The sequence below is a fragment of the Calidris pugnax genome, unplaced genomic scaffold, assembly GCF_001431845.1.
Source record: "Calidris pugnax isolate Ruff unplaced genomic scaffold, ASM143184v1 scaffold244, whole genome shotgun sequence".
NCBI classification, from domain to species: Eukaryota; Metazoa; Chordata; class Aves; order Charadriiformes; family Scolopacidae; genus Calidris; species Calidris pugnax.
Window position 1 is genome coordinate 863,122 of NW_015091141.1, and position 23,025 is coordinate 886,146.

At 55.0% G+C, this 23,025-nt stretch overlaps 1 protein-coding gene across 1 annotated transcript in view; it reads left to right on the plus strand.

Moving 5' to 3' along the window:
- LOC106897888 (ankyrin repeat and fibronectin type-III domain-containing protein 1-like) overlaps positions 1 to 23,025 on the plus strand; it is a 269,176-nt gene that overhangs the window by 20,289 nt on the left and 225,862 nt on the right. The window contains exon 2 of the mRNA XM_014958854.1: positions 9,343 to 9,472. Coding sequence (XP_014814340.1) covers positions 9,456 to 9,472 — 17 coding nt within the window. The 5' untranslated portion in view covers positions 9,343 to 9,455. The remainder of the gene's footprint in view (positions 1 to 9,342; positions 9,473 to 23,025) is intronic.

Genomic DNA, 23,025 nt, shown 5'->3' on the forward strand with positions numbered 1-23,025 from the left:
GAGCCCAGAACTGGTCCCAGTGCTCCAGATGGGGCCTCCCCAGAGCTGATGTGCAGCCTCTGAGAGCTGCTGAAAGGAGGAGTGGCTGGAGGGCAGAAGAAAATGAGCCATCCTGTGCTACACCCAGCTGTTTGGGTAGAAAAATGCTGAAAGAGACTGGGGGGAGGTTACACACTGCTGGGTCCTTCCTCTGTGCCACAAGGTGATGTCTGGAGCAGTGGGGATGGTGATGGAGAGCCTGGCTGGAGCCCCGGGGCGGAAGAGCTGTGGAGGATGGTGCTGCGTGGGCTGGGGTAGGCAGTGGCTCCCTCCCCATGGAGCCCCCAAATCACCACCTGACACATGCACGCACACACACAATGTTGTTTAACGATTACTGGATGCCATCCAGAGGGACCTGGACAGGCTGGAGAGCTGGGCCCGTGCAAATCGCATAAAGTTCAACCAAGCCAAGTGCAAGGTTCTGCACCTGGGACGTGGCAATCCCAGGCACAAATCCAGGTTGGACGGAGAATGGCTGGAGAGCAGCCCTGAGGAGAAGGACTTGGGGGGGTTGGGGGATGAGAAGCTCCAGATGCGCCAGCAGTGTGCACTGGCAGCCCGGAAACCAACCCCATCCTGGGCTGCATCAAGAGAAGTGTGGCCAGCAGGTCGTGGGAGGTGATTCTGCCCCTCTGCTCTGTGCTCGTGAGACCCCACCTGGAGCTCTGTGTCCAGCTCTGAAGCCCTCCGTGCTGGAAGGACATGGACCTGTTGGAACAGGTCCAGCAGAGAGCCATGAAGGTTATCAGAAGGATGGAGCACCTCTGCTGTGAGGACAGGCTGAGAGAGCTGGGGGTCTTCAGTCTGGAGAAGAGAAGGCTCCAGGGAGACCTTAGAGCCCCTTCCCGTATCTGAAGGGGCTACAGGGGAGCTGGGGAGGGACTCTTGGTCAGGGAGTGCAGTGACAGGACAAGGGGGAACGGTTTTAAATTGGAAGAGGGAGATTTAGATTAGATACCAGAAAGAACTTCTTGGCTGTGAGGGTGGTGAGAGCCTGGCCCAGGTTGGCCCGAGAAGCTGTGGCTGCCCCATCCCTGGAGGGGTTCAAGGGCAGGTTGGAGGGGGCTTGGAGCAACGTGGTGTGGTGGGAGGTGTCCCTGCCCAGGGCAGGGGGGGTGGGAACTAGATGATCTTTAAGGTGCCTTCCAACACTAACCATTCTAAGATTCTACTTTTTTTTTCACGCTCCAGTCTTCATTAACTGATCCGTCTCCAGTTGTGGAGTCCTGCTGGGCTTTCGGGCGCTGAGCTGTGTTTGGAGAGGGGAGAGTCCCCTTCCCCGAGCCGTGCTGGGCCCCAGGAGTTGTGGGCAGTGCCCTGCTTGCCCCAGAGACCGCATCCAGTCTCAGGTCACTGTCATTGCTCTGAAGGGAAAAAAAAAAACCCAGGCAAGCACATTGTGAGTAACTTGGTAGCTGGGAAGCGGCTGGTTTGGGAGTTAAGAGCACTTTTATCAGTGTACGTTCACAGGCCACCTTATTGCACAGGGCTGTGTTCAGTTACTTGTCCAGCCCTGGTTATTGCACTTCGTTACTCTCCGGGGGGTAATTGGGCCCTGGGGAGGATGTTCGCAGTGACGAGCCCTTTTCCTGTGCCTTTTTATTTTTTTTTTTCCCCTCAGACCTGCTGTCATAGAGCTGGGGCTCTGTCAAGCTCATTATCTTTTAATGCACTCGTCCCTAGACGAGGCGGAGGGCAGGGAGCAGCAGAGCTGGGAAGGTCTTGGTTGCCAAAGGAGGTGGCAGCAGTGGCCCCACTTGTGTCTCACCCTGTCCCGTTGAGCTACCACTTGTCTTTGGGCTGGATAACTCTGGTCCTCCAGGAGCCTGGTTGCTCCTTGCAAGGTGTCCTTAGGTGTCCTTAGCAGCCTGATGGAGTGTCCCACGGGTGTTTTCCTCGGGAAGTGGGTTAGAGCACTCAAATGGGGAAAACAAATGGCTCTCTTCCTTTTATTCTTTATTATTTTTAATTAAAAAAAAAATGGTTGGTTTTTTTTTGAGCTGGCAGATTAAAGAAACACTGCTAATGAGGGTGTGGGGCAAGAGCTTTGTTCTGGGTACTGAGGCTGGTCCCTGAAAGGTTTTGCTTAGATAAGCAATTTGTGAAATCAGGGAGGACACCTGAAGCTTTGAGCTCTTAATGCTGGATTTGCTTCCTTCTAGTAGTGCAGGTCAAAAAAAAAAAAAAAAAAAAAAAAAAAAAAAAAAAAAAAAAAAAAAAAAAAAAAAAAAAAAAAAAAAAAAAAAAAAAAAAAAAAAAAAAAAAAAAAAAAAAAAAGATAATTGTGTTTGTGTCTCATTACCCTGCAGTTTTGTAGAGCAGCTCCATGGTAAAGGAAGAGCCTGAACAAACAACTGGCAAAGCAGGGAGATGGTTGGATTATGGCCGCTGCCTGGTGAGGAAGTTTGTGCTGGCTTTTAATCAGTTGGTGTTGGCTGCGCGGGGGCCGTTTGGGGCTCAGGCTTGGCCTCCTTGGCCAGCTAATGCTGCCTGCCCCTGGGCTTGTCAGGAAGTGAGATTTGGGAGCAAAAAGAGGGAGAGAGATGTATGTGTGCATATCTTTATCTTTTTTTTTAACATGTATTTTATGTGTTTAAAAGGCCACTGCCCTGGCTTTCCTCGTGCTTTGGTGCTTCGTTAAGGGGAGTGATGTGGCTTAGACCGATGTTTTCCTGTGCCTTGGGCAATGTCCCTCTTCCCTGACCTGCAGCAGAGGGAAAGGACCTGAGCCCGGCCCAGGGCAGGTGATCCTCACCGTGGCCACCATGAGCAGCCATGGGGTGGAGGGCAGAGAGGGCAGCCCTCCTCGCCTGGGGACGGAGGTTTGGGAAGAGATCCCGCAACTTGTTCCTACCAGAGAAAACACTCTGACACAGCAGAAATAAAAACAAAAGAGCTCTTCTTCAGTGTTTACTCTTATTTTTAGAAGACAATAAGTGAGCGGATCGAGCTGCGGGCGGAAATGGTGTCTCTGAAGTTCAGGCTCCCCCTCCGCCCTCGTCAGGAAGCGCATGCTGCACGTGCGCCCGGCTGGGATGTTTGTAGACAAAGAGTTTCTTGATGCTTTTTTTTTTTTCTCTCCCCCCTCCCTACAGTTCCCTTGCCCATAGGCAAAGAGGATTTGCTTGCTCACACGCTGGAGTCCCGCGCGGAGCCGGGCTCTGTGTGCCAGGGGAGCGCAGCTGCGCCAGGCTGCCTCTCTTAGCAGCCCCTTGCCTTGGGGTTTGGGGTGAGCTTCCCGATTTTTCTGTTTTCTTGGATTGGGGAGTTAAATCACCGCTGACGTGGTGCTGGTGGTGATGAGAACCGGGGGCTGAGGTGGTTTGTGGATCCATCCATCGGGCCATTCTTCCTCTGTGCGACCGACTCGGATGGAGCTTGCGTTTCCCGGCTCCCGCCGCAGCCCGGCTCCGTGGCCTGCGTGTCCCCCGGTGCAGGATAAGTACGTGCCCTGTTCCTTTTGCTCCTTTGCTGTGTGCCCCTTGGGGTGCCGGGGTGTCCCCAGTGCTGGGGTGTCCCCGGTGAGCCACAAGGCTCTGCCACATGTCGTGGTGGTGGGCATTTGTGTCTGGTTCGTTTGTTCCTGCCCCGGCCAGAAATCACTGCCTGCCACTGAGATGTCTCTTTTCTCCTCTCATCAAAAAGAGACGCCGTAAGAGGCCAAACCGAAACCCAAGGCTGTTCTTCTGGTCATGCCAGCAGATGGGGAAGTGGCTGGACCCGGATTTGTGCCTGTCAGGCAGATGGCCCAGGTGGCTCTGCCAGGACCATGAGCTCTGTCAGTGAGCCGTGCTCTGCCCTGGCACATGTGGCTTCCTGGGTGTTGTGTTTGGGGCTGTGTGAGTTCTGGTGCTTGCTTTCCTTGGAGGCTGTAGTTTTCTCCATGTCTGTGGTGTCTCTTCTGTTTCTGTGGCAAAGGAACTTGATTTGAAATAAACCCCGGGCTGTGGGCAGGTCTCCGGTGCCAGATGCCGTAGCGATGGGCAGGTGCCCCTTGTGGCAGCTGTGACTGGGCATAGGGGCTGTGTCCTGCCGTGGTACTGGGGACAGGGCTGTTGCCAGGGCTATGGCTATGAAGCGGACAGAGAGAATTCGTGTTTGTGTACAGCACAGCATGCAAAGGCTCTTTCATATGGTCCGTGACTGTCGTAGCATGGCACGGTCCCTGCTCCTCGTGGTCTGCTCCCACTGGAGACCTCCAGCCTCTGGAGCCGTCAGTCGAAAGCAGAGGGGTGTCTTTGTGAGGGGGGGTCGGACATGGCAGCCGACAAATGGAAGAGCTGCTGCTCTTTTTGGGGGGGTGATGATGCAGCCCAGTCTCCCCGCATCTGCCTGGGGTACCGCTGGCAGGGACCTCCCCGTCCACACAGGCTGCCGGCTGCCCGGGGTCGCCCGCTCCTGCCCTGCCTGGGGAGCCACTCGATCTTGCTTTTAATGAGTTTCCTTCCGTGCCAACTCGATGGGGTGGGAGGGAGCTGCTTGTTCCTGAGCGCCTGCCAATCCTAACAGAGTGAGTGTTTTGCATGGACTTTGGGGCAATCCCAGCTCCCGCTGGGCAGCAGCGTGGCAGGAGCCTGGAGGAGAGCGGGGCTGTGTCCTCCCCGCTGGGGCAGGGCTGGAGGGTGGCAGCAGCCTTTGCCTGCTGTAGACCCTGGCTGTTGGCTCCTCCAAATGCCTTTGCCTTCAAGGGATGTGGGGTCAGTTCCTCTTCTTGGACTCTGGCTTGGGATGCCTGTGCTGGTGCAGCAGGTCCTGCCGGCTCTGGCGCTGCCTGCTCCGCTCTTGGGGAGTGCAACCCATAGCAGCTTTCTCAAACCAGAGCACCCTTTGATCCTTCCCTGGGGAGCAAAGCCCAGCTACAGGGGGGAAAAGGTGCTTTAAGGTGTACATGTGTGTCGCTGTCTGGCTGATGTCTCGCCTTTCTGCTGTGGGTATTGAGGGGGATGTTCTGTTGTACGGTCTGTGTCCCTCCCGATGGACAAGTGAACCCCTGATAAGAGTTTATGGCACTGCTCTTAATCCATGTGAGATGCTCATCTGAAAGTTTCTCTCCTTATTTTGCTTTCACCTTTGCCTTTCCCAGCTGCCTGCTGTTGGAAAGGGTGAGGGGATGTGGCAGCTTGGGCAGCCCCTCGAGGGCCACAGGGCTGTGTGGTGCCTGAGCCACCAGGGACACAGGGCTGGTTTTCCCTCCTGCCTGATGTGGTGTGAAGCTTTGCCTTCTTGCATGGCATCCATGGGCTTGCACCAGCAAAGGGGTGGCTGAGGGGGCAGCGGGGTGAGCTTGGCCACTGTACTGGTGGGGGTGGGAAGCCCTGCCCTGGGCCAGCTCCCGGCCAGGTTGGCTGCAGGGGTTGGCACGGCTGCTGCTTCCTCCTCCTGTCTGTGCCTTGGCAAATACCCCCCAGCAGTGAATGTGTAACTCTTGTTTCCTTCTCATTAAGGTGCTGATTTGGTGGCAAACTCAATAGTTAAGGGCACGAAACTCTTTCAGTGGCTATGAATTAAAAGCAAGAGCAGCCAAACAAAACCAACCCAAGCTCCCAGGAATTCCTGAATGGTCTGTATTTGTTCTTGGCAAAAGGGGATTTTCTTTCCTTTTCTTTGAAGGCACCTCCTGAAGCTGTTTACTTCCGCACACTTCTTGGCTGTGACCATTTTATGCAAAGAAGTCAAAATCATTAATGTAAGAATCAGCGGTTGCCAGGCCAGTGGTCCTCACGCTGAAAATATTGCATAAGATTTGGCTAAAGATGTAATTACTTGAAATTGTATGAGGTAAACTCTACTTTTGAGAGAAGACAAGCATGGCTGTTTCTGTAAAGGGTCCTGTGGGTGCTGGGGGGGGGTTGCATCTCTGGCCATGGGTGCTGATGTCCCAGTGTGTGAAACAAACCCCCTCCTGGGATGCAGCTGCTGCAAGACCACGGGACCAAACCTGCAACAAGCATCCTTTGGGTCCTGTGCGTGTCTGGAGAGTTTTACCTTGTCTGATCGAATGGTTCCCCGGGTCCTGTGGCAGCGTTGGGAAAGTGGAATGAGTAACCCAGGTTTTGTCATACTGGGGTCTCTGCCATTTGGCTCCTTCCTGCAGTGGCAGTGCCCTGACAGCAAAAAGGAGCCTTTTCCAAGGTTTCTTTGTGCTCAGGCACCCTCTCTGTGGCAGGGAAAAGGCTCTCAGGAGTCAGAATTGGGAAGGCTCCCAGCTCCCTGGATGCACCCTTCTCCAACTCGCGGAGGAAGAGGAGGGTCATCTGCTGGCCCTGGGAAGCGTGGCTGCTCACCAGCCTGCACCTGGACCAGTTCCTGAGGGCAAACCCAGAGCTGCAAGTGCTGAAACATGCTCTTGGCCAAAGGAGAAGCAGCACCCAAGCTGCCACCACAAGCTCCTTCTGCATCTGGCCACAAGGGGCAAAAGAGCATTTTCTTTCTGTTTGGTGAGAATTTCATGTACATTGTCCTGGCGATGGGGAGATGTGTTGCTGCGGTAAAACCTGGCTCTGCACGGGCTGGGGAGCAGGGCTGGGATCCCCTCCTTCCAGCCTCTGGGCGCTGTGGTTCCTGTCCACAGCCACAGGTGGGTTTTGCAGTGTTCAGCACCCACAGGAGCCCCACGGGTGGATGTGGTGCCAGCTCCTGGCCCCGCGGCAGCGAGCCCGGTACGGCTGTGGTACCGTGTGTGTGGCCGTAAGAAGGGATTTGTCCTCAGATGGGCCCTTCTCAGGGCGCCAGTGACAGGACACAGGTAATGGGCACAAACTGAAACATGGGGAATTGCACTTAAGCACCAAAATTGCTCTTTCGCTGGTTGCCCAGAGAGATGCTGGAGTTTCCAGCCTTGGAGATATTCAAAACTCAAGTAGACACCTACAGCCTGCTGTAGCTAGCCATGCTTGAGCAGGGGCTTGGACTGGGTGATCTCCAGAGGTCCCTGCCACCCTCAGCCACGCTATGATCTTCGTTCCTCAAACACTATATGAAGCTGGTTCCTTTGCCTACCACCATTTAAGGAACATCTTCAGCTGCATCAGATCTTCCTCGCCTTTTGCTTCTGGTTCGTTGCCTGAGGTGGGAAGGAGATGAAATGGGGCTCAGCAGCCCAGATCCTGAGCATCTGCTGCTTTGTGGTGAGCTGATGGCTGGACAAAGCGGTGTCTGGAGGAGCCTGGCTTGACTTTCTAATACCTAATTTGTCCAAGTGATCCTTAATGTTGGGTAATGAGCTGGGAGATTTGTCCAGTGCTTAAGGGCAAACCCCATTAGCTGTGTCATAAATAAAATTTCCCTGGAATCTCTCTCCGTGTCAGACACAGTGATTAGAGCCTTAACTGCTTGGCTGAGGTTGCAGCCTCCGGTTTACAAGCAGAAAAACCTTTCCAGCTGAAGCTGGGGTTTCCAGGCTCCCACCTGACAATTGTCCTGGATTTTGCAAGAATTTTCTGAGGGTAAATAATTTCTGCCCAGGTGCTTTCTGCTGCTTTAGCAGCCACGACTGGCAAAGGAGCAAGGGGAAGCAGTTCCCTCAGCCATATGCGTTAATACAAACGCAGAGGCGAGGTCCTGGCTGGGTGAGAGCAGGTTTCCTGATTAGTGGGTGTGAGTGAGGATGCAGTTCAGATATTTCTTTTGCGTCAGTGTCCAGCTCTAGTGAAGCAAAATAATGATTTGCAAATAATGTTCTTTGCTGTGTGTTTTCCCCCAGTAAATCTGCCTTGAATATGAATGCTGGAGCAGACAGCAGTTACACGGTGGAGACCCAATCCAGGCAGATATTTATCTGAATTTCAGTGATGCTGAAGACTGGCAGCTGCCTTCTTCTGTCTATCACAGGAGAAATCTGCAACAGGCAGCTTAGTGATATGCACATTAGGGTTTGGAGGCTAAAAGCAAAGGCTCTCTGAGCTCGAACGGGAAAATGGAGTAATGTTGTGATATGGCAGAAAAAGCACCAAGATGCCTCTTTTTAGTGGGGGAGTCTCTATTATCCCTAATGGAGGAAGACTTTCTGCTAAAGCTTTCTCTCCTGATAGCTTTGTGCACTTCTCTGTCTTCCCTGGTTTTTGTTATCAGTATGGCTGTGGACAGCAGCAGGGAGATGCTCCTGGGCTTGGTGGTCACTGGGCTTGTAGCTCAGCCCTCTTGGTGCCACAAGAGGGGCTGAGGGCTGTGCTGTGGGAAGGGGCTGTGGCTTCCCCAAGGCTCACGTGTGCTGTGGGTCCTGGTGTGTGAGCTGTTCCCCTTGGACAGCAAAGGCTTCACCTAAAGCCAGTGTCTGCTGATGCTATTACCCCATTTAGCACAGCAGAGGCTTCACCTAAGGCAGTGTCTGCTGATGCTATTACCCCATTTATTCCTTTTCCTTCCCATTTCCATGTGGGTCTCTGCAGTGGCAGGCTAGCGCAGCACCAGGAGACCCTCTAGATGTGGTGGTGGGTTCCCCTCCCTGCCCCCCATGGTTGACTGATCCACACCAGTTCCCTGCTCCTGGTGGAGGGTTTCTTTTTCCCCAATAATTCGTGCTTCTGCCTTGGCTTCTGAATGGGGCATCTCATCTCTCTCTTGCCGTCCCAGGTTGCAGGCTAATGAGAAAACCTCCATGTAATAATAAATGAGCGTCAGCAGGGCAGTGAGTAAATGCACTGTGTCTCATCTCTCTTGCTGTCCCAGGTTGCAGGCTAATGAGAAAACCTCCATGTAATAATAAATGAGCGTCAGCAGGGCAGTGAGTAAACGCACTGGCTGTTCTTGCCAAGCCACGCATACTTACTGAGACCAGGAGGAAACACGAATATATTTTGGCTGCTAGTGCCAAATAGAGGGGAGGAAGGATATGTGAAAGTAAAAGCCCATAGTTCTTGCTCACACGTGTCTACTTTTTACTGCCAAATTAATGTAATCCATTAGCTAATGTAATCCATTATCAATCCAGTGACTGATAATCATCTAGAAAGAGAACAGCACATCCCGGTTTAATGTCAGAGGTACCAAGCAAATGAAGGAAGGTTTGTATCCTCACCATGAGCGTGCTCCTACACCAGTGTCCCCAGGCTCGTGGTGGCTGAGATCCCTTCAGCTGAGCTTGTTGCTCAGGCCCAAGGGATGGGATGAGCTGATGCCATCGGGTGGGACTGTGCTGGACCAGATGTCTCTACGGTTCTTGGTCCTATTTTGGGTGGGAAGTGCATCTCCCCTGGGCACGTGGTTCAGGGCCTCGCTCACCTCTGGGTTACGTGCTGCCGATGCCATGGGCTCCGTCCGTCTCACTAACGGGCAGGGTCTCTGTCTCTCTCTCCCTTCCAGCGGTGCAGGGTGGCTAGAGATGGTGGAGCCTGGAGGTCTGCATCACGGCGCCGGATCTCTCGGCCCCCGGGAGCCTGGAAGGAGCTACTGTGGACCCTGAGGAGAGGGGCAGGATGGACCTTGTCAAAGGGTGAGTCGGGACTGTGCCACGCTCCCTCTCTTTTGCTCACTAATGGTCGGCAGGGGAAGAGACCATTGGGGAAGCCAATGACTGACCCTGCAAGGTGAGCATTTAGTGTTCGTGATGCCTTTTTCCATTTTCATATTGCAAAGGAACCCTCTGCCTGCGGGGAGAGGCCGTGCCTCGCTGCAGGGTGAGCAGTGAATGCCACCACTGAGGGCGTGCAGCCTGTCCCCACATCTCATGGTTTCATACACCCTGACAGACACCTGCGGGTACCACGGCCGGGCACAGCGCTGGTGTGGAGGGCTGGGAGCTGAGGGGAGTGCTGGGCAAGCCTTTTATTTTTTAATTGGAGTAATGTGACGTGAACCAGTTGTGACTGAGGAGGGTGTGAGTGACAGGGTTTGAACCGGTAGTAAAAACCTGGCATGAGCTGTCAAACCCGACTGCAGCAGGGGTAAAATACGTGTATTTAGTCTCAGTCCATTATGTCAGCTTTCCAGAGCTTTCCAGAGCGAGTGCTGTGTAAAGAAAAAAAAGCTTTCTGGTTCCTTTTATATCTGGTCTTGTTTTTCCCATTATGTTGCGGGAAGGATTTGCCTTTTCAGGGAGGTTCCCTTGGGAAGCGAGGGCCGGACTGGGCTGTCCTGGCTGCGCAGAAGCCCGGTGGCCACTGCTAGGTGCTTCCCACCTTTAGGATCTGTGCTGAGATGACTTGGGAGTGATTGCATGGACATCGAGGAAGAGCACAGCGCACGCGGTGGTCTGTGCCGTGGGCACGAGCGAGGGTCTGTGGCTGCTGCAGGCAGGAGCGCGGCTCCCACCCGGAGCTGGGGATGGGAGGAAATGGGAGGAAACCTCTTGTCCTTGGGGGTTTGATTTTCTGCGTGTGGAAATCATTGCCAGCACGAATGTGAAGTTCAAGCACTGGGAAGGGACAGGATGGAGGACACCAAGGGCAGAGGTGTAGACCCTGCTTGGCTTACCCCTGGGGAGGAAAGCTTTTTGAGCCCCCAGCTTGGGGGCAAAAGAAAAACATGGGTAATAAAATTTAAGCTGGGGTTGGTCCAACCCCTCTTGGCTCAGTCTGGTTGCTGAGTGTGCGTTCCTGGACCTGTGCTGTGTGCTGAAGGAAGGGTGGGACCCCCAGCTCGTCTCACATGTGAGGCAGGCAAGAGAAAAGGGACTGTTGGAGGCTTCTGTCATCTGCACGTGGCTTAGAAACCTCCCAGCCAAAAGCAGGCAAAGCCCAGGCTCCAGTGGCTGAGCTGTGAGCTATCTGGTCTCTTCCCCAAAGCTAACTTTGCCTTTGCAGATACAAAGGCTGGTTTGTCTCCCCGGCCTTGGCAGGGTTCGCCATGGCCCTAACGTTGTCTTTGTCTGCCGCGGGCTCACGGAGCTGCAGATGGGCCAGGGCGAGCAGCCTCTCAATGCTGGGATTGTGTGCAGCCACCCCCACCTCGCTCGGGGGGGGACAGGCAGGGTGTGCTTGCCGTGCCCCCCACCACCTTGGGCTGCTCTGGGCCCCCAGCCTCCCCAGGAGTGGCACAGAGCTGTTGTGCTGAGTCTGGTCCTGCTGCCCGTCTGTCCTGATGGTCCCCTTGCTCCCCGGGGGAGCTGTCTCCTGGGTGTCCACCTTCTCAGAGCAGGGAGGAGGATTCATCCAAAGGGTACGTGGTCATGGTTGGGTGGAGGTGCCTTTGCCATGTGCATTTTGAGCCATGTGGGTGAGAGAAGGGGGTGCTGGCGGTCCCCACTTCAGCGCTCTGGCCATGGGAGAGAGGGATGGAGCCCCTTGGGGGGTGCGTGTAGCCCACCATGTGGAGGGACTGACCCTCTGTCCCTCTGCTCCCTAATTCCCTGCCCGCCTCTGGGCTCCCTTTGTCCATGTCTGTCCTAAAGTGCAGAAGGTGAAGTTGGAAAAAACAACCTGGGAGCAATGAAGGGAGGAGCTGGGGGTGCTGGGACAGGGATGGGGGCACGGTGGTGGGCGCAGTAACCACGCATGGTCCATTCTCCTAAGCCAAGGCTGCAGGGTGCCCGGCAGGTTAAACTGAAGGGAGAGATGCAGTGGTGTGATGTGGTGTTGGGGAGAGCTTCTGAGCAGGCTGGCTGTGGAGGACACTGTCTTTGTTACTGGTGAAGAAGAGGTTGCATGAAGCAGTGGTGGGAGGTGGGTGCAGCACAGGCTGGTTCCCTTCTCTAGTTCCTGCTGCCCTCCCTGTTTGGGGCTGCTTGTGACCACCTTGGGGCTGGACATGTTGCCCAGAGGGAAATGGTGGTCAGGCTTGTTCTAACGTGTGAGAGTGAAGGGGAGAACAGGTTTCTGTGGGGTCTCTCCACGCCAGGCTCTTGGCAGGAAGCTGGTCCCTTTGCGTTTCCTTCCTGCACACCCCGCTGCGTGGGGACAGCAGAGCGGGGGGTCCATGGGGACAGCAGGGGGGGTCCATGGGGACAGCAGGGGGGTCCAGCAGCTGTCACTGGAGACCTCTGTCCCCTCTTCCATGCTCCCACACTGGAATTTCTGCCTGAACTCTTTCACCGAGCGGTGGGAGACTGCAAGCGCCGACCCTGTCCCCGACCCCCCACGCATCCCCCTGCTCCCTGGTTGGGGTGGGAGGGGAGGAGGGGGCAGCATGTCGGGGACCAGCAGGAGGGTAGGGCTGGGTCCCTGCAGGAGCGTGGGTCGGGTCCCTGCAGTGCGTGGGCCGTGGTCCCGCCGGGGCGCGGGACGCGAGAGGGCAGTGCGGCACCGCGGCTCGCCCGGCTGCGGCTCCCCCCGTACCCCATCTCCTGTGCCCCCCCACCTCCCAGCCTGCCCTCACCCCCGGCACCCCCTGCACCCCACTCGGTGTGCTCTTCCACAGCCCCGCATCTTTTTGGGTGGCCCAATACCTGCATCAGTCTCAGGGAAGAGCTGTCTTCTTAAGCAAATAATTACTTACTCGTTGTAATAAGGGTTGTCTCCCAGGGAGGACAGACCTAGTGCTCTTTGAGCATCAGATACAGCTTTTAGGTAAGGGAAAAACATCACCCGGTGCCCTGTGGTGGGTGCTGCTGTCTCCTGGCAGGGCAGTGAGGCTGGAAACCTGCTGCCACTTGCACTCTTGGACACAGCCAGAGATGGTACCGCGGGCTGAGAGGGGCTTCCTGAGGGGCTGCTCCTGCTCCTTGGTGCTGTGAAATGTGATGCTCCTGGGACTTTTACTGGGCACTTCATCCCCGGGTTATGGCTTTGGCAAGAGGGAAAAACCCTCTGCAGAAGGTGACGGTTAAGACATCACAAGCATTGAAGTGGGAGGGACATAAGTATAACTGTGATAAGGTGCTTTCCCCTCCGCTTTGGAAAACGAGCTGCGGGAGATGAGACAGATGCTTTGCACAAAAGCTTGCTCTTTGGCCATGTCAGAAGGCAGCTGCAAGTGTCAGCCCTCATCTGGACAAGGTGTGATTCTCATCCAGGCTCTTGCTTCAGAGGTGCTGGTCCTGGCTGGGCAAGGCAGAGCAGGTGCTAATCCTTTGGAAATGAACAGGAGACACAGCCCTAAGGCTCTTTTTTCTTTCCTTTATTATTATTTTTTTTTTCCCCAGCCCTCATAATTCTGACCTAGAAATTTCTCACTCCATTTGCTGAGCTGGCTTACTTAAAGACTTGCCTAATTTCTAGAGGATTAATTATTCAGTGAGTGTGGGGAGGGAGGTAATGTCTGCTCCTGAACTCTGCAGACAACCGGCCACCTTCCCTGGGACCCCCTGTGGCAGCGCTCGCCCTAGGCTGGGCACATCCTCTGCCCAGGTGTACAGCAGGATGCATTTCTGTGTGCTGCTCTGGAATTTTGCTTGTTTTCACTCCATTTAAGCGGGAAACAAAATTCTGGCCTCCTGGTTTTCAGTGACACGTTTTCAGCTTGTGCTGCTCTTTTGCCTCCCTAGAAGTCCCCATGACTGATGTCCCTGAGGCTCCACCATTGCTCAGCCTCCCTGCTCGGGGGGGTGGGCACCTCCACCTGGGCCAGAACTTGGCCGCAGGGGTCTCCGGAGTCCCCCGGAGAAGGGCTGTCAGCGGGGGATCAGCAGAGATCTGGTGGCAGTGCTGGGGCTTGGGGATCCTTGGTCTCTGTCCCTGGGGTGGGATGCAGCCCTCGCTGGCCTGGCCGGGGCTGCTTCAGAGCGAGCGTGCAACAAGCTGCAGTTTGGGTAGTACTTGTTCCTTTAAAGCCACGCTGCTGTGCTTGGGATAATTCCTCAGATGTGCAGTGACAGCAACTATTTCTCAGGTTGCAAATAGCTAGGTGCCCTGGAGAGCGTATAAAGGAATATATTTCCTTAATCTCCACAGGCTCTTGATGCACCGGCAAAAGCGGGTTCCCTGTTTAACAACAAAGCAAGGGTAGCTTGGCAGCTTGTATCCTTCATGTGCTTTCCCTGTGCTATTTTGGGAGGAAACGGGTGAAGAGGCTATCAGCAGCAGCGTGGGTCGGTCAGACAGTGCCATTTGTGTTTTGGACCCATCGCTGCGGGTTTATTGGGATGCTTTGCCCCTCGTGGTGGGCATGAGAAGATGGAGCTGGGACTCAAAGCCTCGCTGGACCAGCTGCAGCTCTGCCACGAGGGGCCTGGAGTGACCGTGTGTTCCTGGGGAGAGTGATGGATGCTGAGGGGCTTTGCTCTCGGTGTTCCTCTGCGTGGGGGGGTTTGGCCAGAGGCAGCGTTTGTCCTGGGCACCTTCTTGCCTGTGACAGGAGGAGCCGGGGCCTCCGACGGGGTCCTGTAAACCTGCTTTTTAGAGGGCCGTGCCCCAACCTTTTATTTCCCCGAGGCGCTGTGAACCGGCAGGTTTGCTGGTAGTGACTGTAATGGCTTTTTGCTCGTGTTTTAGCAAAATCATTGCAATCAACAGTAAACAATTTCATGAATAACCTGCAAACAGCTGCTCGCCAGCTGAGCCCCGGGACCTGTCTGTGCTCTCCCTCCGCGGCTGAAGGGAGCTGCCAAAAAGCCCCAGTGTTCAAGCTGACCTCTTTGGAGGCTCAATGCCATGGGCAGAGCAGCCACTGGCTCGCCGGGCCGTGGTCACCTGGCGGCAGAACCGCAGCCCCACAGGCCGCGTGGGCAGCAGGTCCCGCGGTGGGGCAGGCACCGTGGCTTTGGAGAGGACGGTTCTTCGCTGGAGCCGCAGCTGGTGGTCGGAGCAGAGCAGCCCAGGGGTGCTCTGCCTGCAGCAGCTCCTGCTGGGCTTTGCAGGTGCCAGGTGGAGAGACCAGGGGGATGTTGGTGAAGCGATCGCTGTCACCCTGCTCCAGCTCAAGTGCCACGCATCTGCTCGTGTGTCCTGCACGCTCTGCAAGAGCTGGCCTTTCAAGCCGACTTGTCTTCTTGGGCTAGTCCACAGCCATCTCTGTTTTCCAACTTTTCTCACCACTGGAGTTTGGAAATCTGTGGACATCTGGGCATTTGAGCCAGCAGTGTGCCCTTGTGGCCAAGAGGCCAATGGGATCCTGGGCTGCAGAGGGAAGAGTGTGGCCAGGAGGTGGAGGGAGGTCATTCTCCCCCTCTGCTCTGCACTGGGGAGGCCACAACTGGAATCCTGCCTCCAGTGCTGGGCTCCCCAGTTCAAGAGAGACAGGGAACTGCTGGAGAGAGTCCAGCCTGGGGCAACAGAGATGATGGAGGGATTGGAGCATCTCCCTGATGAGGAAAGGCTGAGAGAGCTGGGGCCCTTCAGCCTGGAGAAGAGAAGGCTGAGGGGAGACCTTATCTACAAGGATCTAAAGGGTGGGTTGACAGAGGATGGAGCCGGACTCTTTTCAGTGGTTCCCAGTGACAGGATGAGGGGCAACAGGCACAAGCTGGACCATGGGAAGTTCCACTCCAATCTGGGGAAGAACTTCTTTCTGGTGAGGGTGCCAGATCATGGAACAGGCTGCCCAGGGAGGGTGTGGAGTCCCCTTCTCTGGAGATCTTCAAGCCCCACCTGGATGCCATCCTGAGTGATGTGCTCTGGGCAACCCTGCTTTGGCCGGGGAGTTGGACTGGATGGTCTCTAGAAGGTCCCTTCCAACTCTGACAATTCTGTGATTTCGTGATCCTTGCTTTGATCACAGCAACAAGGAATTTTAGCTTTTATTTCCTTCTGAAAGCCCACCTTCAGCTGGGTTCTGTCGGGGCTTCTGCACAACCTCCTGAGCTGTGAGGGGTTCAAAGGGAGGTGAGGAAGGGTTGGGAGGTAGGTGAATGGCTCAGCTTCACCCTGCAGTGGGAAGCTGGGAAGAGCTGGAGAGGGACAGCAGGGCTGAAATGAGCGAAGGAGGGTGCGTGAAGCAGGGCGCTGCTGCAGCACCTCTGTCGCAGGTCAGCACACGGGGCTGTCATGGAAACTTTCCTGATTTACTGCACAGTTGTGTGTATCTCGTGATGCTGCTGGGCTGTGCTGATGGATTTGAGCCCAGCCCTGTGGCAGACCACGGGGACCGACACCGCAGAGCGGCGCTGGGCTGCACGAGGTGTTCCCAGAGCCAGGCTGAGACCTTCCCAGAGAGCAAGGCCCCGCGGCAGGCAAGTGTTGGGGGGGAGCTGCTTCAAGCAGCTTTATTCTAGGTGCCTGCAGCACGTGGGAAGCAAACCCCACCAAAGAGGGGTGCTACCCCGCGGGTGTCCATGCTTGCTGGGGGGAGGATGGAGGAGCTCTGTGGAGATGTGCCAGTTGCCCGCCCCGGGTGTTTTTGGAAGTGCCTGCATCTCTGTGGTGTGGGGCCTGGCACAGCATCCGAACCAATGGGTCCCCTCGGGAAGGAGTGGGAATTGGCAGCAGTGAGTCCAGAGGGCAGCACGGCAGTGCCAGGCGTGCTGGTGGCTGTCGCTGTGGGTCACACTCAGGACCTGGGAGCTCCCAGGCTTCTGTGGGTCACACGGAACGAGTTCAGGGGTCTCACCTCAGGTTCCCTGGAAATATTATCTCCAGGTGCATCTTGCTGCATGGATGGGTTTGCTACACCAAAGGACTCTGTGGATACTGATCTGAGCTCTGCTACGTGAGCTCTGTCCCTGTGTCTGTTCTCTTTGGTCAGGTCTGATGCTTTCCTGCTCAGGCTCCATTGTGGTGAAGCTGCTGAACACACTGTGGGGATGTCGGAGCTGAACTCAATGTCGCCAGCGCTGCTGTCTGCAGCACAACGTGATGGCAGCTTAGAAAGAGGCACTTGCTACACCCTGAATAAAGCAGTATTGAACTGTAGTTAGCCCCAAAAGGTAATAAGATGCTTTAGCGTATGGTGTTCCTGTTGCTGCGACAGCCTGCGCTCCTCCGGTTCCGTTGGCCCTCGGGGAGGGAGCTGGGGTTAATTCCTGCTTCTCTATCAGGAGAAGCACTAGGCAATACTTTATGTTCCCACAGTGCCAAGGTGCTGCCACCGTGGGGGGGACTGGCGTGTCCCTCGCTCTTTTTGGGAAAGCAAGTCTCTGTGAGGTGTTGGAGGTCTCCCGCTGCTCCTGGCTGTTTGTCCCGCTCCAGCAGCCTGGGGAGCCTGTGGATGCCGGTGGGAAACAGTGAGCGATTGCTGCCGAGCATTGTTTTCCTCCTTCCCTCAGAAGCAGGGACCATCTTTGCTCTCCACAGGCATGGTACGGCAGGGTCTGCACATTTGCTTTACTGCTAATAGAGCTGCTGCTTTACCCATTGGTTCCTCCATCCCGAAAGGACTCACGAGAGCGACTGCAGCTTTCCCTTTGCTCTACAGAGCCTATTTAGTTTGCACGAATTGCTGCAATCATCGCTGGATTTCATCAGATGAGAGGCGCATCGTTCTTAATAGCCTGTGTAATTTCTTCCAGAGGGACGCGTTGCATTAAATCTCTAATCCAGGCGGCTGCTGGGGGAGCACGCTCACACTCCCTGCTTCTGCCATGGATCTCCTGCACAGCCCTAACGCCACCCCCGAGGCTTCACCCCTCGGAGTGGCTGGAGCTGCTGCAGTGGGAGCCTTGGGAGGAGAGCCGGGGTGGCGAGGGGCTGTGCTGCTCGGCTGCCTTCTCTCTGTCCTTGGCTGTAACGCCACGCTCCTGGTGTGCCAGGGCAGGCAGGCTCCTCTCCGGGCTGCCTGTGCTTGGGTCACATCAGCTGGGGGCTGTGCAGCGTGAAATAAACTGCGCAGGAATTGAAATGTGGCCTTGTGGGGCTGCTGCCAACGGCCCTGCTCCCGCAGGCCGCTTCTGCCTTCGATTTCTTTTCTTTCTGTCCTCAAAAATCCTCCCTTACCCTATTTTCTTGAGTTTTAAGGTTGCCGGCTTGTTTTGGATGGCTTTTTTTTTTTTTTTATGAAAGACCTTTTGAAAATCAGGTGGTGCGTGGCTCAGCCTGGTGCTGCCTGTGCTGGTCCCTGGGCAGCGCGGAGCTGGGGCAGGGAGAGGGCTGCGCTGGTCCAGCACACACTGCCCCCTCCTCCTTTTGCTGAATTGCCTTTTAAGTTGCTTTCAGCTGCATGCCCTTGCTTGCCCTGACCTTTTCTTCCTTCCTCTCCCCTGCTTTCTGTCCTCGCAGCCTTCTCTGCGAGGTGGGAGTAATTTGGGAGGAAAGCCTTGTTCATTTTTCATGCTCAACCACCAGTGCAGCTGTTGACTGTGCTGGAAATTGCCTTTGATATACATTTACGGAGACAGTGACCTGTAAAAGAGTAAATCAAAGACTTGAAGCTATTGCCTGGGGTGTACCTTAATATGGTGTAATCTCCCCTTCTGTTCCTCTGCAAATAGTAGGCAGATAGAGACACATCTACAAATCAGGCAGAGTTCAGCCTCAAGATGCAGCTCTCGAGAGAGGGGCTGAGAGTGGCTGGGACATCTTCGGCCTTGGGAGAAGGTATCTGAAGCCTGGCCTTGCAGAGCTTAGCTCCTGGAGCTTTACTTCTGCATGATGTTGATCAAGAGGATGGTTTGCATCTCCGTTTTATTTATTTTAAACTTTTTTATTTTCATGTTATCTACCTTTATTTACATCTTGGTGCTTTGATAAGTTCTTAGTTCCCAGCATCTCTGTGTGCTTGTCTGGCTGGTCTCTTGGGCTGCCAGGACATAGTTGAAGGCCAGAAGAGTCCTGCTCCAGGACAGAACTCGCTGCCCACTTCTTGAGGTGATTTGGAGAGATTTGGGCCATAACCTCATAAGAGATAACCAAACCTCATAAGCAGCAGTCCCTGATGCAGCAGATCAGTCCCATGGTGACGCTTGGTACAGACGCCGACACTCCAGTCCTCTGGGCTGATGAAGTGACTGTAACATGAAAGCTGTTCAAATTGCCAGAGCTGCCCTATTATCGGTTAATCTTATTCCTGAGCCCTGTGGGGCTTCTTGTGCTGTTACAAGTGCATTCATCCATGAGGCTTTCACAGGTCTGGCTGCTCTGATCGCAGCTCACACCTCCGTGTATCTTGGCCAATATTGGCTGCCAGCAGATGTGTGCAGTGAAAACGTGGCCTGTTTGGTGTCCTCTGGTGCTTCCCACCTTCACTGCTTATTTTAAATTTATCCTGCTCCATGCACTAGATGCAAAGTGACCTTTTAAAGCTGTTTTCCTGGATGTGTGTAAGGATGTTACTTGATTATTTGTGTTGTTTTCTTCCCCGAAGCATTGTGGAGTGCTCGCTCTGCATCCCTGGGGTGGCAGGAGAGATCCCAAGCCATCTGCAGTGCACTGGGGAGGATGTGGGTCATGCTGGCTCAGTGACTGTCCCTCCTGCAGGGTGAGATGATCCTTCCCCAGTGCATCGTTCCTGCTGGTGTGGGGACCAGGAGGTGGCCCTTCTCAGCAGTGTCACCCCATCCCAGCCAGGCAGGGAGATCCTTCACAGCAGCAGCTGGTGGGACACCCTGCTGAAAGCACCAAGCCAAAAACCACCCCTTGACCTCTGCAGCTCTGTTGGTGTTTCAGTTCCATTCTGTTGGTGGCCAAATCTCTTGGCGAAGCTGGCAGGGAGGCCCAGGTCCAGGCTTGCCACCAAACCACTGCGGTGCCTGGTCCTGCCGTTGCATCCCCGTAGCAGAGGAGCACAGGTTTCACTGCAGAAGGAGGGAAAATGAATGGCTGGAAAGACACAGCTGAGTTGGAAACATCACCCAGCTCGGGTGGAGCTTGGGTAGATCAGAGTGAAAAAGTCCCACATTGTTTCTTGCAGCTTGAATGCTGCAGAGCCACATGGGGTGGCCCGTGGACATCATGGGTGCTTATTGCCTGCGCTGCATGGCCCTGCTCTGTCCATGCTCTGCAGCAGCTCATGCAAAGAAATCCCAGGGGTTTGCTGAGCATCCCGAAACTGCTGCACCACGCATCCCATGGAGATGCTGCCTGGACCCGAGCTGAGGGCAGAGCTCTTGTGGAACTGGTGGAGATGACCCACGTGAGACCACACTGCACTAGAGCAACCCATCAACATTTGCTTCTAAACTCTGTCTACCCAGGTTCAGTTTTTGCTTTTTATGTGTTGGCAAAGGGTTGCTGTGGTCAGACTCCAGCAGCTTTAGGAAGACTCCAAAGAGAATGATGAAGGCCCCTGACTTTGGTGGGGTTGTGACATCTTTTGGGGGATTTGGGAGTGAGGGGTTTCCCCTGCCCAGGCACCAGCTGGCACACTGGTGGAGGGAAGGCTGGGCACTTGCTCCTTCCCCTGGAAGTGGAGGCTGAGGTGGGTTTGGGGATCTGACAGCGGATGTGACCGTGGGGTGACAAAAGGGTTGGTTCAGGGGGCAGAGAGCTGCCGCCAGGAACTGGGGACCAAAGCAGAGGCATCCAGCACAGGGACAGCATGGAGTAAGATGCAATCTTCCTTTTCCCCTTCGTTTTCTTGTTTTCCCTCTTTCTGATGAGGTGTTGCAGCTGGGAAACCTCTCCTGTGCCCCAAAAGCAGGGGCAGCCCCTCACCCAGATGGGGAGCAGCCCTTTGTGAGGGGAGCTGCTGGGGCCTGGGATAACTGCGCAGCAGAGAAATAGCCTGAGACACCTTCTTGAGCCCCTGCTGGGACGGAAAGCAGCACCTTGAGTTTTGCCTCCAGGCCTGTAGGAGGGGGCTTATCCCAGTTTTAATCATTTGGGGATTGCACAACGCCGAGCTGCACCGCTGAGCTCTGCCTGCCTCCGGCAGCCCGGTGCTGCTGACGTCCGAGGCAATTCCCTGGGGACCGTGGCCGAAGGACTGGTCTCTGCCCCAGTTAGTCCCTCTGCAGTCCTGCGACGTCTGAGGTTGGGTGACTCGGACCTGAGACAGAAGAAGGGAACTTCTCTTGGGCCTGCTCTTGCGCTGCCATGATGCTCCCCGTGACCCCCACCTATTGCTTTCACCAGCATCGGGCGATGAGGGATCCCAGAGTCCGGCCCAGGGCGAAGCAGGCACGTGGAATGGGGCTTGTCAGTGTTTGGGAGGCTGTGACACAGCTTGGTGACCTGCCGGAGGTACCAGCAGAGGCCTCCTGGCTACTGCCACTTGCTGCACGGGGTGGTGGAGCTGCTGAACCCCGCAGGTAATGTGCCGCCGTGTCCTGCACCATGTGCTGAGGTGGGAGGGTGGAGGTGTCTCTGCTCATGCAGAGGTGCACATCGTGGCACTTCAGGGCATGCTCTAGTGCCTGAGATTGTTGGGGTTTGGGTTTTTTTGTGTGTATGGTCGACCTTGATGATCTCAAAGGTCCCTTCCAACCATGAAGATTCTGTGATGCTCTGTGGCTGAGTTCAGGTTTGCAGAAATGTGAACAAACCTCTCTGTGGTGTGTTTCAAGGGTTTTTCCCCTCTTTGGTGTGTTAAAGGATGTGCAGCTTTGGGGGTTGCGTGGTGTTTTAGGTTAAGACAACCCCACGTATACGTTGCTGCACAGCAACAGCACATGCAGGAGGTGTACTGGGAGGCCTGTTCTGTCAGACACCCTTATGATGCTGGCTTTTAGATATTTGACATGAAGAACCATTGACCTCAGTGCCTCGTGCCCCGCCATCTCCTCTCCCGTGGTGGCTGGTAACTGCTGAAGAAGTTTCAACTTCCAAATTGCTTTATCTTTTAAGTGACAGTTCTATTTCCTGCCTGCTGGTTGTTTCCCAGCGGTGGCTGTGCAGAGTGCTTGCTGTGAGTTATTTTTCTCACCACGTTGATGTCGGGGGGGTTGGAGGTTCAGGGGGCTTTGCTGCTGTGAAGTGTGGCTGCGGAACTGGACCCCCTTCCTCCAGGCTGCAGACAATGTGCCCTGCTTGCTGGCTCCCCCCCTGCCACCCCGTGTCACAGCCCAGCGGGATGGACCCCAGTGGGGTGTTTGTAAAAGGTGTTGTTTTGCAGCCTCTTCAGGAGAGGGTGTTGAATTATGGCACAAATCCGGTGGATCCTTGGCCGTGGCTGTTGGGCAGAAACACCCTTGGCTAAACCCTGTAGCCAATTAGCCCTTAAGTGTTTCTTGTTTTTATTTTTTAACGTGCTTTTTTAAACTCCAGTCATGCTGGACGTGCAGTAGTCACGCTGCCTTTCCTCCTGGGGTCCAGGCTCTGGCAGGATCCCAGGACGCTGTGCACAGGCTGGGATGGTGTGCCCCCACAGCTCCTCAGTGTGCATCTTCACATCCCGCATCATCTGGTGGGTGCTGAGGAAAGGTCCGGACCCCCACACCCCCAGACTGAGCCACCTCCCTCCATCGTCCTCCTGTTGGGTCCAGCAGTCGCGTGGCCATGGGATGAGTCAGCTGGCTCCATTACTGAGGGAGTGTGGGTGGACTGGGTTGGTTTTTGGTTCCTACCAGACCATTTCAGCTGACTCATCCCGAGACCGCGTGGCACCTTTCAGCTGATGGTGTTTGGAGTTTGCTGTTCCAAAGGTTACAATTTCTGTTCCCAGGTGAGTGAGTGCCCAGGAACCTCCCCAGGGTTTCCTTCCCCTCTCCCAGTAGCGTGGCAGCAGCAGCAAGGTGAAGCTAGGAGCAAGGCATCAGCTGGGAAGAGCTGATGTGGGATTCTGGCAGTGTCTTCTTCCCCCTTTTCCTCATTTTTCCCCACCAGCAGAAGCGCTGGTCATGCCATACAAGGCTGGAGAGTTGGGTTTGGACCGTGTGTTAACAGTGTGAGCATGAGATGTGAGGAAGAGAGGTCTGGAGGTGGTGAGGTTCCTCAGGGCTCTTGTGGACGGACCCAGGAGCCCGGTGTAGCTGCCCAGGAGGCCACAGCTAATCCCACCAACTTCCAGGGACCGCAGGTATCACTGAGGTCCCAGGGCTCAAAGACCTGCTGTCTGTCCTCTAAGCAGCTCTTTAATTAGAGATCTTTCATTGCTAACTACATGGTGAGGATCTGAGCAGGGAAAGTAATGGCTTAGAGCTGTCAGGCAGTGGAGATCATCTCTGGTGAGGAGTCTTGATACTCAACATCTCATTTTGGTGGCATTGACCATCTGTGTAATTGTCTTTGTTCTGCCCGATGGGGGCTTTAAATATTTTTGCTTATATTGTGAAGGAGAAGATGTGATCTGGTTTGTCAGTCTTTTTATTTTTACGGAAATAAGTTGAAGTATTTGTTTTCCCCTGGGTGTTGTTTGGGCTCTGTA